General features: G+C 39.3%; 1 protein-coding gene across 1 annotated transcript; it reads right to left on the bottom strand.

Annotated features, from left to right (window-relative positions):
• Positions 1 to 7,730: 7,730 nt before the first annotated feature.
• Positions 7,731 to 12,648, bottom strand: LOC142178287 (uncharacterized). The gene is made up of 6 exons (XM_075247617.1): positions 12,415 to 12,648; positions 9,293 to 9,576; positions 8,724 to 8,998; positions 8,504 to 8,679; positions 7,795 to 8,191; positions 7,731 to 7,741 (listed from the first exon to the last, which is right to left on the bottom strand). The coding sequence occupies exons 1-6, from the start codon at positions 12,646 to 12,648 to the stop codon at positions 7,731 to 7,733; spliced, it is 1,377 nt and encodes a 458-aa protein (XP_075103718.1).
• Between the last annotated feature and the right edge of the window lie 930 nt (positions 12,649 to 13,578).

The following is a 13,578-nucleotide window of genomic DNA, read 5'->3' as shown; positions in this document are numbered from 1 at the left end:
AGAGTTAATGGACAAAGGTTGAAACATTACCTTGGCATGAATGAGGAAAATATTGTATCGGTGATTCATTTGCAGGAGCCTCAATTGTTGAGTGAACCTTAAGTTTGATCGCATGCGTCGTACCGCGACGTTAAATCAGGCGCTCGTTGAGAGGCAACCCAATTCGTAGTTTATTTTAGCTTAACTATAAATTTTCGTTTGTTTTATGCACTAACAAGTTTTTAATTAAATCTTGGTGTCTGAACAGGTAATGGAGGACGATGGAAAGTTATGGCGCTTGGAGTTGTTCATGAAATGAAATAAAAATTACATGCGTACGCTCCAAACAACGTTGCGTACCTCGCGACACCCAGTTTAATGCACAACGCACCTGGAAGCAAACCTCGCATCGGTAACATTTCACCTTGCGGCACAGCTTGTATCGCCTGCTGTTCAGCGTGATTTCCAACTCACATCGCCCAGTTTTCAGCGCATTATAGAGCTCGCCCAACGAGGGTTATAGCGAGACCAATCTCGCGGCAGCCTCGCGTCGCAAGGAAAATAGCGAGCAAATCCTGTTGTTAAGCCTCGCGTCTCCTTCTTCGCAGCTCGCTAAGGAGCTCACGTCGCCAGGTAAGTTTCTCGTGTCGCCGGGTTCTCAGTATGCGTTAGAGATAGCCTCGCATGGTCCTTTGCTCGCTGAAATCCTCGCCAGCCATGTTTCTTACTCGCTATTGGTTTCATTGGCCATTCCTCATTTTTGCTGTAAAACTCAGCTTCAAAGATCGCCATGAACCTCACATCCTATTGTCCAGTGCCCGCTTGGGAGCTTGCCCAGCAAGATATGGCGTTAGCCTCGCGTCACACGGGTAATCGAAAGGTACAGCTCGCATTAGCTTCGTGTCGCGCGGGTTATCACGATGTCCAGTTCGAGTTTGCTTTGCGTCGTACGAGTTATCGCGAGGTAAGTTTTCTTTGATTTTCAATACCTCGCATCAGACCTCACCCAGCCAGAAAATCAGCTCGCTATGGACCTCGCATAGCATGGGTTGTAGCGAGGTCTACCTCACAGCAGCCCTCGCGTCGCCAGCGTTTCCGCGCGATAAGAAGCTCGCGTCGCCTGCTTCTAAGATCGCTAAGTATTTTGCCTCGCCAGGTAACGTGCTTTAATATTTTTTAAACTTAGTTTTCTAACTTGTTTATATTAAAACATCACTTTGCTTTCTAACCTCTTTCTGTTAAAACACTATACAAACACACATACCTCACTCTACAGAATACACTGCTCGTCCCTTTTCCCTTCCCCTCACACACAAATTTCATTGAAGACCTTGCTCATTATCTCTTTCAATCACTTGGGACCTTATTTGAAGAACACTTCAATCCTCCTAAGCATCTAAGGTATGTTTCTAACTCTCTACTCTATCCAAAATTCGAATTTAGTTAAAGAAATGCAATTCCACCATTTTTGTGTATATCTTCAAAGTAACACTATGCTTGCTCGCCCTAATCCCATAAACCCCATATGATTGGTATTGTTGTTGTGTAAAAGGGTGATAATATGAAATCCCCAAGCTGATTTAGGGAGGGTGGGCAATCCCTCATATCTACAATTAATTTGACAACACTAGTGCACGCTAAGTGTTTGTCAAAATGCCTCAAAGGCATTCTTGGCCCAAATGGAGTTCTACTCTTCGGGATTGTAATGACTAATATTTTGTTGCATTTCAATACTCCAAATTGCAAGTTTAGGCGGGCTAAACAGTAGCAATATGCATAGCAATTGTGGTAAACATCATTTTGCGATTGTTTTATTCTCATGCTAAAATAAATAGGTGAAGTCTGAGTAGCCTCAAAATGGTTGAACATCATGTAGTGAACTCTTAAGTGTGGGGCCATAAGACCATGTTTTGAATTGATTCATATGTTTTATCACTGAGGAACAATCACTTATGTAGGTACGACTATGCCTCCTAAAAAAGATGATGGTAAAGGCAAGGGCAAGGCTATTGTTCCGACGAAGGCCAAGGCTTCTTCCAGACCTCCACAGAAAAAGAGAAAAGGTGGGGAGGCCACTTCAAGCCAAATTGAAGGGTTGCAAGCAGTTGCAGCTATAGCAGCCACACGCTCACAACCTGAGGGACAACAAGAATTTGGACTGAAGAGCATACCTCAATTTTCCAAGGCTTGGTACAAGCTTTGTCGGCCGAGACAAATACATCCCGAGTCATCTATTCATGAGCGGCACCTACAAGCTAAGTAACACTCAATTTGGAAAGGTATTCACGACCTTGGCTTAAGCTATGTGTTCAGAAACACCGGGGATATAAATGTCAACCTTGTTCGGGAATTTTATGCCGGTTTTGATCCTAATGATCTTGAGAAGCTGGTGCCTATTAGAGGTAGGTTGATCGATTTTTCGGCAACAGCTATATGTAAGTTTTTGGGAGCTCCGGATGTTCCACAACAACCCTTGGAGAACTTCATCACTCGTCCTACATATCCGGCATTGAGACACACTCTCTGTGGTGTCAATTCTATGGCTGCTTGGGTTCGTGACAAGAAGACCCAATGCCATAAGAAAATTTCCTAAGAAAAAAAAATGAAGCCGGAAGCTCAGGTATGGCTGAAATTGATCAACACACGACTATTACCATGCAATCATGAGACTCTTATAAGTCGTGAAAGGATATGCGTGTTGTACTTCCTCATGACTAGCCAGAAAGTGAATGTGGGCCACTTAATACGCTACCAGATGTCCGAGGTGAGAAAAAGAAAGTGCATTGACAGATTGTCCTTTGCCAACATGTTGACTCAGTACCTACGCAAAGAGGAGGTGGAGGAGGAGCGAGATTTTGATAAAGTCATTCCACCACCCCTTAGACTATTGGACATCACAAGAATACGGGTGAAAAAGGAGAATGACATAGCCACAATGATAGGTGCCGAGCACAATGCTCGAGATGACAGCTTTATGGCACATCTATATGGGATGATGGACTTACAGCTCAGGATTAGGGGAAGACCGGCCACTACTGAGGAGAGGGCCACTTTGGAGGAGCGTTATCTGCTAAAGCCTCATGTGCAACAGCTAGTTAGGCTTGGCGATGGGCAGCGACTCCTAGATGATGAGGATGTCAACACACCAATATGTTCTGAGGCAAGCCAGAGCAGTCCGACGAGGATGATGATGATGATGCCGAGGGAGAAGAGGATGAGGACTGGACATGTGAAGATGGAGCCTTCGATGATAAGGGCGAAGACGATGTCTGATTAGGGAGTTTTTCCAACCACCTTACATGTTTTATTTTGTTTATGAATTTATATATGCATTAAGGATAACACATGATCTAAGTGTGGGGTGGAAGGTATTCCCCGTCATTTGTAAATATTAGATAAACTAATTAGTTTGTGTGTTTAATGTTTATGTTATTTTCATATTTACCCTTATTTAATATTTTAAAAAAAATTAATAATAATTAAAAAGAATTATAAAAATGTACTTTTCTCGAATATGTATGTATGTATGTATGTATGTATGTATGTATGTATATATATATATATATATATATATATATATATATATATATATATATATATATATATATATATATATATTTTTTATTATTGTAGATAGTAATAATCCCTCGTGGTTTTTCTTTGTGCATCGGTTCTTTTCCACGGGATGTAGTTGAACCGGGCAGTAGTTTTTATTTTCTCTTTAGATTATAATAGAATTTAGGGAATAAAAGAAAAGAAAAAAAGATAAGAAATGCTAGGCGCCTTTGACTAATTTTATAGTAGCATATTTAGGCTCTACCATATGTAGTACCTTTCCTATGGTTTGAAAATATTTATTATGCCTTGTTGAGTAATAACATGTTTATTGATACCTATATTTCATTTTCTTGGCTTGTGTCACTTTGTGTTTGATGCTTAATATTTTGTGGCTATGTGAATACTTGCAGTTGTTTGAGAATAGGAATGGAGCCGTCCTTAGTGAGTCATGTGCCATGTGTGGTGAGAAATTATATAGTCACTGTCATTGCATTAGAGTCTAGAACTTACCCGGCATGTGAATTAAAGAGAAATTGTAGGTTTTGCTCGGTTTGAAAAATGACATTAGGTTTTCTTTGATTTGTTTGAACTTAATTCTTATCACAATAAAATATTATCCCTAGTCAACCCTTTTGAGCCTATAAACTTTTATTTGGCAACTACATTACAAGCCTATACCCCTTTGTTCTTAATTATCATTGTTTTGATCCTTTTACCTCTTAAAGTACTTTAATTGTAAAATGAGCAGTAAAAGAAGTAAGGATGAAACTTGGGTGGCTTTTGAGTGAAATCAATGTCACGACCCAATTTAGGATTATTGACCGACACTTAGGAGCAAGTGCCCCAAGTAAGCCTCATTGGTATTTTACAGAAAAACGGACAGAGTTTTTCCTGTTTTTGGGCTATCCAAAAAATTTTCCTTTCTCAAAATCAACAACCAACCATCCTAATATCAAACCAATAACCGACAACTTATCAATTAACCAAAACAAATCTCCACCATTACTAATCAACCCACTAACAATCAGAAATACTAATTTATCTCCAATTTCGATAAGATAGTGCAATACTCATCATAAGTCTATAATAACGAAAGGATACTCATGGCGCTAAAAGAATGACTATAGAGCGACTCTAAGAGTTCAAAGAAAAGACCATAACAATAAATAAAATCTCCACTCACGCGAACAAGTGCGAGGCTCACTAAGAACTATCAACATGTGTGCTCTAATTAACAAAATCCTCGCTCTCGTCAATTGCTGTCTCTATAAAAAAGAATTAGCGGGGAATGAGTCGCTAGCTCAGTGAGTATTAACACTTAACCACAACTGTTTTTAATGGGGACAAGTCAGAAAACATGCTAGTATATCAAACAGAAAATAACATGAGAATGCCCTTTCAAAAACAATAAATTATTTTCAGTCTCGTCATATTTTTCTTGTAGTATAATGCAATTAACAATTCAATAATAAGCTCGGTAACCACTGTATAATATCAATATTCATATTTGGGAGGTTTCAATGAACGGATTATGTAATCGGTATAACTGTGGACTTCTTCGCAAGAAGTCAAATATAACAATAGTCCTTATTCGAGGAAAATCGGTAACGGTATGCTAGTTCTACCTTCCCACTAGCGAGGGCTATAATGGTAATCGGTAATTACAAGGTGCACCAGGTCTAACGAACCCGCCGTTAGCTACGGGATCCTTCAATGTCTACTTCCATTATACTTGTCTCTGTAATCCGTATATACTTGTAAAAAATATTTTAAAACAATATAGGGCATTTCGGTTCTTATCAAATCATATAATTTTATTTCGATAACAGTAAATTCAAGTAACGGTAAAACAAATCTAGTGACAACGGCAATATTTAAAACAACGGTAATCATCTCAAATAACTATTTCGGTATCATATCGAGTAAAAAACTTGTCCCACATGCAACTCAAAATAATCGGTAACATATTTATATTAAAAATCATGCAAGTTATGAAAACACAAATTGCGGTAAGATTACTACTCACAGTACTCGTGCTGAAATATCAAATGCTTCACCTCGAGCAATTCATACAAATTCCTCCAATCAATCTATAATTATATAATACCGATCTCATGTTAATTGCCTCATTTAGGCTAAATCCATCACTAATTTAGAATACCCAATCCTCCGAGTTTTATATTTTATCATCAATTCGCCGAATTATATTTACCCATTCTATGAGTAATTTAAATTAGTCCAAAATCTTTTAAATAAAAAGGTATTTATATGGTTTATTCCCCGTACTGTTCAATTTCCTTAACCGTGTGCATAAATTGAAACTGAAATAACATTACTGTCCATAATATTCCTTCTTAATTGGTACTTATCTTTTGTGCTCAATACTAGACTTACCACATTCAAACCCAATTCGATATTGTTATTGCAATACAGTTAAACACCAAAACTCAATCCTTGTACCCTAACTTAATTTACACCTAACAAAGATCATATATAATGAGACTAGTTTAAGTACAAATACATAAATACCCTTCTTTTTCCAAGTGAATTTATCCTACCTTTGACCAACTTTCAATTGCCTAATTTGCCCAGAATAACTTTTATTGGTATTAAATTTCTTATACCTTGTGAAACCCTTTAAATATATAAACTGAGACAAAAGAATTACCAGAAGAAAAGAACCCGGATGAGAAATTCGAGTATTACCCGAAAGAACCAGTGCGTATTTAAAATTTCTCAAGGTTTGGTTCCAGCTTTTTCTTCTTCTTCTTCTTCTCCTTTTGAAATTTTTTTTTCGGCGTTTCTGAAGCTTCTGCTTCGGTGTAGCAGCTAACCCCCCTTTTGCCCTTTCTTTTCTTTTGGCAAATGGGCTTCGGCCCTTTTGCTTTACTCTTTTTTTTCTTTTTTTTGATTTGTTTTTTTATAGTTAGTTTCTTCTTCTTCTTCTTCTTATTATTATTATTATTATTATTATTATTATTATTATTATGCTAATGACCAATACACCCTTATAAAAAAATATGGTATTACATTCTCCCCACCTTATGAAATTCGGTCCCCGAATTTAACTAAAGTACGTACCTGTAGAGTGAAACAAATGGGGGTACTTGACTCGCATAGCATCTACTATTTCCCAAGTAGCTTCTTCAACGGTATGATTTCGCCATAAGACTTTTACGAACTCAATTTTCTTTGACCGTAATTTTCTTACTTGCCTATCAACAATAGCCATCGGCTCCTCCTCGTAAGACAACTTCTCATTAATCAGTATAGTAGGTACTTCAAGTACTTGAGATGAGTCTGATATACATTTTCTTAGCATTGAGACGTGAAACACTGGATGAATAAAAGACAACTCAGAAGGAAGTGCCAAACGATAAGCCACAACTCTCACTCGGTCTAGTATCTCATACGGTCCTATAAACCTGGGGCTCAACTTGCCTCTTTTCCCAAACCGCATCACATCTTTCATAGGGGAGACTCGTAGGAACACTTTGTCCTCAATTGTGAACGCTAAATCTCTTCTTCTCTTATCAGCATAAGAATTTTGTCTGCTTTGAGCTGCAAGCAATCTCTGTCTGATCAACTAGACCTTGTCCATAGCTTCTTGTACTAGGTCAGGTCCCAATAAGTTAGTCTCACCAGCTTCAAACCATCCGATTGGAGAACGACATTTTCTACCATATAATGCTTCGTACGGTGCTATTTGAATACTGGACTGGAAGCTATTGTTGTAAGCAAATTCAGCTAAAGGTAGATAAGCGTCCCAACTACCTCCAAACTCAAGAATGCAAGCTCTCAACATATCCTCCAAGATCTGTATAGTACGTTCAGACTACCCATCTGTTTGTGGATGAAATGCAGTACTAAGATCTACTCGTGTACCCAATGCTTCTTGAAAAGATTTCCAAAAGCGTGAGCTAAATTGTGATCCTCTATCAGAGATGATGGATATTGGAACTCTGTGAAGTCGGACAATTTCGTTCATAAATATCTGTGCATATCTTACTCCACTATATGTAGTCTTCACTGGCAAAATATGTGCTGATTTCGTCAATCGATCTACAATCACCCATACAGAGTCATAACCTCTAAGGGTTCGTGGTAGCCCGGTGACAAAATCCATAGTAATTCTTTCCCATTTCCACTCTGGAATCTTAATTTGTTGTAACAGTCTTGCGGGTCGCTGATGCTCAGCCTTGACCTGCTGACAAGTCAAACAACTAGAAACAAAGTTAGCAACATCTTTCTTCATACCTTCCCACCTATAGAATTGCTTTAGGTCATGATACATTTTTGTGGATCCAGGATGTATAGTGTATATAGAGTTATGGGCTTCTTCAAGAATAGCATGTCTCAACCCATCTATGTCTGCTACACATAGCATGTCACCCATTCGAAGCACACCATCACTTTCAACAATCATATCCTTGCTTTTACCAGCTAAGGCCTCATCTCTGTATTTGCATAATCGCTCATCCTCATATTGGGTGGCCTTAATGCGCTCAACTAATGAAGACTTAACTTGAGCACAAGCCAACAATGCCTCTGAATTTCCGACACTAAATCTGATACCTATATCTTCTACTCTCTGAATATCTTTGGTCAAAAGTCTCTTTGCAGGAGCTATATAACTAAACTCCCCATAGATTTTCTGCTCAATGCATCAGCCACCACATTAGATTTTCCAGGATGTTACAAAATAGAACATTCATAGTCTTTGAGTAGTTCCATCCACCGACGCTGCCGAAGATTCAGATCTCTCTGCTGAAAGATATACTTCAGACTTTTATGGTCAGTATAAATCTCACAAGTCCATATAGGTAATGCCTCCAAATTTTTAGAGCAAATACCACTGCAGCCATCTCCAAATCATGTGTAGGATATTTTTGCTTGTGCATTTTCAATTGTCTCAAAGCATAAGCTATAGCGCGACATTTTGCATGAGAACACATCCTAATCTCACCCTCGAGGCGTCACAGAATACTGTAAATCCTCCAGAACCTGATGGTAAGGCTAATATTGGTGCAGTTGTCAAACATGTTTTGAGTTTTTGAAAGCTCTGTTCACATTCCTCCGTCCACTGAAACTTGCATTTTTCTGTGTTAGCTTGGTCAGCGGTGCTGCTATTCTGGAGAAATCCTACACAAAACGCATGTAATAGCCTGCCAAACCTAAAAAGCTACGAATCTCTATAGGAGAAGTAGGTCTGGGCCATTTCTGCATAACTTCTGTCTTCTTAGGATCTACCATAATTCCATCTTTGGATATAACATGCCCCAGAAATGCTACTGAGTCTAGCCAAAATTCATACTTTGAGAACTTAGCATAAAGTCGATGTTCTCGCAATGTCTGCAACACAATCCTAAGATGATTCTCGTGTTCTCCTTGGCTACGAGAATATACCAGGATATCATCAATAAATACTATTATAAATCTTTCCAAAAACGGCTTGAATACCCTATTCATTAAATCCATGAATACAGCTGGAGCATTAGTCAGTCCGAAAGGCATCACAAGAAACTCATAGTACCCGTATCGAGTTCTGAAAGCAGTCTTAGAAATATCTTCATCTTTGATTCTAAGTTGATGATAACCAGAACGGAGGTCAATCTTTGAAAAGTGGGCAGCTCCTTGTAACTGATCAAACATGTCATCTATACGAGGCAAAGGATATTTATTGCGTATTGTTATCTTGTTCAACTCCCTGTAGTCAATGCATATTCTCAGGGATCCATCTTTCTTCTTTACGAACAGTACTGGTGCACCCCATGGAGATATACTCGGTCTGATAAAACCCTTATCTAACAAATCATGCAGTTGTTGTTTTAGATCCTTCAACTCTGCTGGTGCAATCCGATATGGCGGTATTGATATGGGTTGTGTGTCAGGTGGCAAATCAATACCAAAATCTATTTCTCGTACTGGAGGCAATCCTGGTAATTCCTCAGGAAATACATCAAAAAATTCTCTTACTACTGGTACATTTTCTATACTAATTGTTTCCTTTCTTGTGTCATTTACAGTAGCTATGAGACCCTAGCAACCGTTCTAGCAGTCGTTGAGCCTTCATAAAAGATACAAATTTGCAATTCTCTTGAACCTGACCCCCTTTTAGAATAAAACTGGGTTCGTTTGGTATCTCAATGTCACGACCCAAAATCTAACCATGGTCGTGATGGCGCCTATCGTGTTACAAGGCAAGCCTATTTTTCAAAATATTACTACTAAATCTATTATAAGAATTTAATAAAACAATACTAATATTTGAATTTATCATAAACTAAATCAACTCTAAATATAATATAGAAAATACGAAAATGAGCCCCAAACATCGGGGTGTCACTAAGTCATGAGCGTCTAAAACTATGAACTAAGATAGATAAACTGTCTAACTGTCCAAAAAAAAGAAATGACAAGAGGAGTAACAAGGTCCTGCGGACGCTAACAGCTACCTTGCAGTCTTCAAAGATAGCCGGCCTGAACTCAACTACCGCCGCCTTCTAACTCACCTGGATCGGCACATAAAGTGTAGGGTGTAGTATGAGTACAACCGACTCAGTAGTAACAGAAATAACTAAGGAACTGAGTAGTAGTGACGAGCTAAGTAGAACAATTCGATTATTTCTTTATCACAATTTAAAATAAACAGAAATAAACAGGTAAATTCCATCAATTCAATAAATCCTACAAAGAAATTAACGGGTAAAATGCAGCAACAATAAAAGCAATGAATCCTCACAGCAATGTCACTCTATCACTCAGCACTCGGCTCTCGGCACTCATATTCAACACTCAACACTCAATAGGTACTTGCACTCACTGGGGGTGTGTACAGACTCCGGAGGGGCTCCCAAAACCCAAGCACTAAGCACGGACAGCTCACGTGCCATAATATCAATACCTGGATCCGCACGGTCAGCTCACGTGCTACGCGGACAATTCACGCGCTATGGTATCAATACCTGGACCTGCACTATCAGCTCACGTGCTACGCAGACAGCTCATGCGCTATGGCATTAATATCCTCACAACCAGGCCCTCGGCCTCACTCAGTCATGTACCTCTCTAGCCTCACAATGCACCACCAATAAGGAGACACAACCGACATCAAGTATCACAGCATATCAGCAAAATAATAGAGACTGAGGTAAACATGTACAATAATTTCTATGAGTGAGTACAAATAATGTGAGCATGAATAAAGCCTAAGCATGATATCTAACATAAAGGCAGACAAGTTCAACAATAAGTAACTACATAAATAAAGATGATGGCTATGAGGCCTCACGGGACGGACCAAGTCTCAATCCCTCGCGGTGCAAACCCACACTCCCGTCACCTAGCGTGGGTATTACCTCCAAACAATCACGTGATATCGAATCTCCGGGTTTATACCCTCAAAGCCAGAGTTAAAACTGTTACTTACCTTAACAGCGTAAAATCCTACTTCGGGATGCCCTCGTCTCTGGACTCAGTCTCCAAAAGCTTCAAATCTAACCATAATCAGATTAATACCATCAACATAGGCTAACGAATCGAATTCCACAATAAAAACTATAAAATATGCCAAAAATCCGAAAACCGACCAAAATCTGGCCCCCGGGCCCATGTCTCAGAACCAGTCAACAATGGCAGAATCAAAACCCTCATCCTCTCCCGAGTCTAACCATATAAAATTTATTAAAATCGGACTCTGTTTGGTCCCTCAAATCCCTACCTAAAACTCTCCAAAACTCAAGCCCCAACTCCTTCAATTTCACTTTGAAATCATCAATCAAATCCCAAAAACGAAGATGGATTCATGAAATATAACCAAAATCGAGTAGAGAACACGTACCCAATCCCTATGATGAACATTTTCTCCAAAATCGCCTCAATCCGAGCTCCCCAACTCAAAATATGACCTAATGAACAAACCCTTGTTTTATATATTTTTCTGCCAGTTATTCTGTCTCGTTTCTCATGCCAAACGATCCCGAAACTCATTTTTTATGCCTTTACTGGATTCCTTGTGAAATCCTAGTCAATTTAGGCTTTTGAATATTTGTGCAGATTTTTAAATACGCCGTCAGTGGCAATTTCGTAATTAATCTAAAAAAATCTGGCAACCTAATTCTTAGTAAAATGACCATAAAATCCTCATACGATGTCCAAATTCGACGATTCTTTTTACTACAGGTTTGTGATTATGATACGGATCTAATTTTTCAATCAAAAAGGAAATCAGAGCTCATTTGTTCAATATGATATCATTTATGCTTGAAGAAACGGCATCGAAACATAAGAAAAACGAGCGCAACACAACCCAAACCATCCGAAACTCACCCGAGGCCCTCGGGAGCTCAACCAATAATTCCAAAAAGTCATATATCACTACCCGAACTTAGTCGAACCTTCGGAACCCCCAAAACAACACCAAATCAACCTCGGATTCAAGCCTAAGAACTTCTAAACTTCCAACTTTCGCCAATTCAAGCCTAATTCTACCACGGACCTCCAAATTACATTCCGGACACACTCCTAAGTCTAAAATCACCCAACGAATCTAATCGAATCATAAAAATCCAAATCCGAATTCGTTTACTCATAAGTCAACTTTTGGTTGACTTTTCTAACTTAGCTTTCTAACTAAGAGACTAAGTGTTTATTTCACTCCAAAACTACTCCGAACCCAAACCTACCAAATCGATACAACTCAACACAGCTGAACAACACATAAATAAGCATAGATGGGGGAAATGGGACTATAACTCTCAGAACGAACGACCGGGTCATTACATCCTCGACTATCTTTGCATGACAATCGACGATAGTATAGCATAAAAATAACCAATCCATTCCCATCAGCATGTCAAAGTCAATCATATCAAGTACAATAAGGTCAGCTAGAGTATCTCTACCCTCAACCCGAATCTGACAAGCACAATACACGTATTCAGCTAATAGAGACTCTCCAACAGGAGTAGCAACTAGAAAAGGGTCATTCAATAGCTCAGGTTGTCTACTAAACCTCAAAGCAAAGTACGAGGACACATAGGAGTGAGTAGATCCCGGATCAATCAACGCAAGTGCATCAAATGAACAGACAGAAAGAATACCTGTAACCATAGCATTCGAGGCCTGAGCATCCTGTCAAGTAAATGCAAAAACTCTCGCCTGACCTCTACCAGCATTCCCTTATCCTTGATTCACAGTAGCACGATCTCTAGCACCTCGACCTCTATTTCTTGTACCTGTATCACTTGAAGTATTACGAGTAGTCTGAGTAGGTGCAGCTGTCTGAATAGAAGCCTGGTTGAAATTTCTCGGAGGCTGAGGGCAATCCCTTAAGTGATGTCTCAATTGGCCATACCGAAAGCACTCTCCAGTTAGAACATGACATTGGCCCAAATGTGATCTACCACAGGTCTGGCAGACTGGAGTAGTGGCATATATCTGCCCAAAATTATGATGTCCAGAAGATTATGGTCCCCTATTACCCTGTCTGTAATGTGGTCTGTATGTGGACTGTGAAGACAAGTGTGTCCCTGTCTGAGAACCCTGTTGTTGTTGTCCTTGATTTCCTGCTCTTCGATTTTCACTAAAACCGCCACTGAAAGACCCTCTTGTCTTGGCCTTCTTACGTAAATCACTAGCTGCACGCTCCTCACGTCCCTTGGTTTCAATCTTTCTAGCAAGTTCGACTGCATCAGAGTAGGATAAAGTCTTCATCTGTGGGGCTACTGCAGTGTATAGACGACCAACCAATCCATCAACAAATCTTTGAACTCGAGATTCTTCGGTAGGCACTAAGTAAGGAGCATATCTAACCAGCTTACAAAACTTGGTGCTATATGTTGACACATCCATATCTGGAGTCTGAACTAATCTCTCAAAGTCTCTAGCATATTTTTGCATCAGGCTGTCCGGAAGAAAATGATTCATGAACAATTTAGTGAATTCGTCCCATGTCAGTGGTGCTGCTCATGCTGACCTTCCTAGCAATACAGTTTCATACCATGTGTTGGCCATATCCTCTAGTTTGTATGATGCGAGCTC

Source organism: Nicotiana tabacum, chromosome 24, assembly GCF_000715075.1.
Source record: "Nicotiana tabacum cultivar K326 chromosome 24, ASM71507v2, whole genome shotgun sequence".
Taxonomy (NCBI): domain Eukaryota; kingdom Viridiplantae; phylum Streptophyta; class Magnoliopsida; order Solanales; family Solanaceae; genus Nicotiana; species Nicotiana tabacum.
The sequence above is the reverse complement of the archived record's forward strand: the minus strand, read 5'-3'. Positions and strand labels throughout refer to the sequence as shown.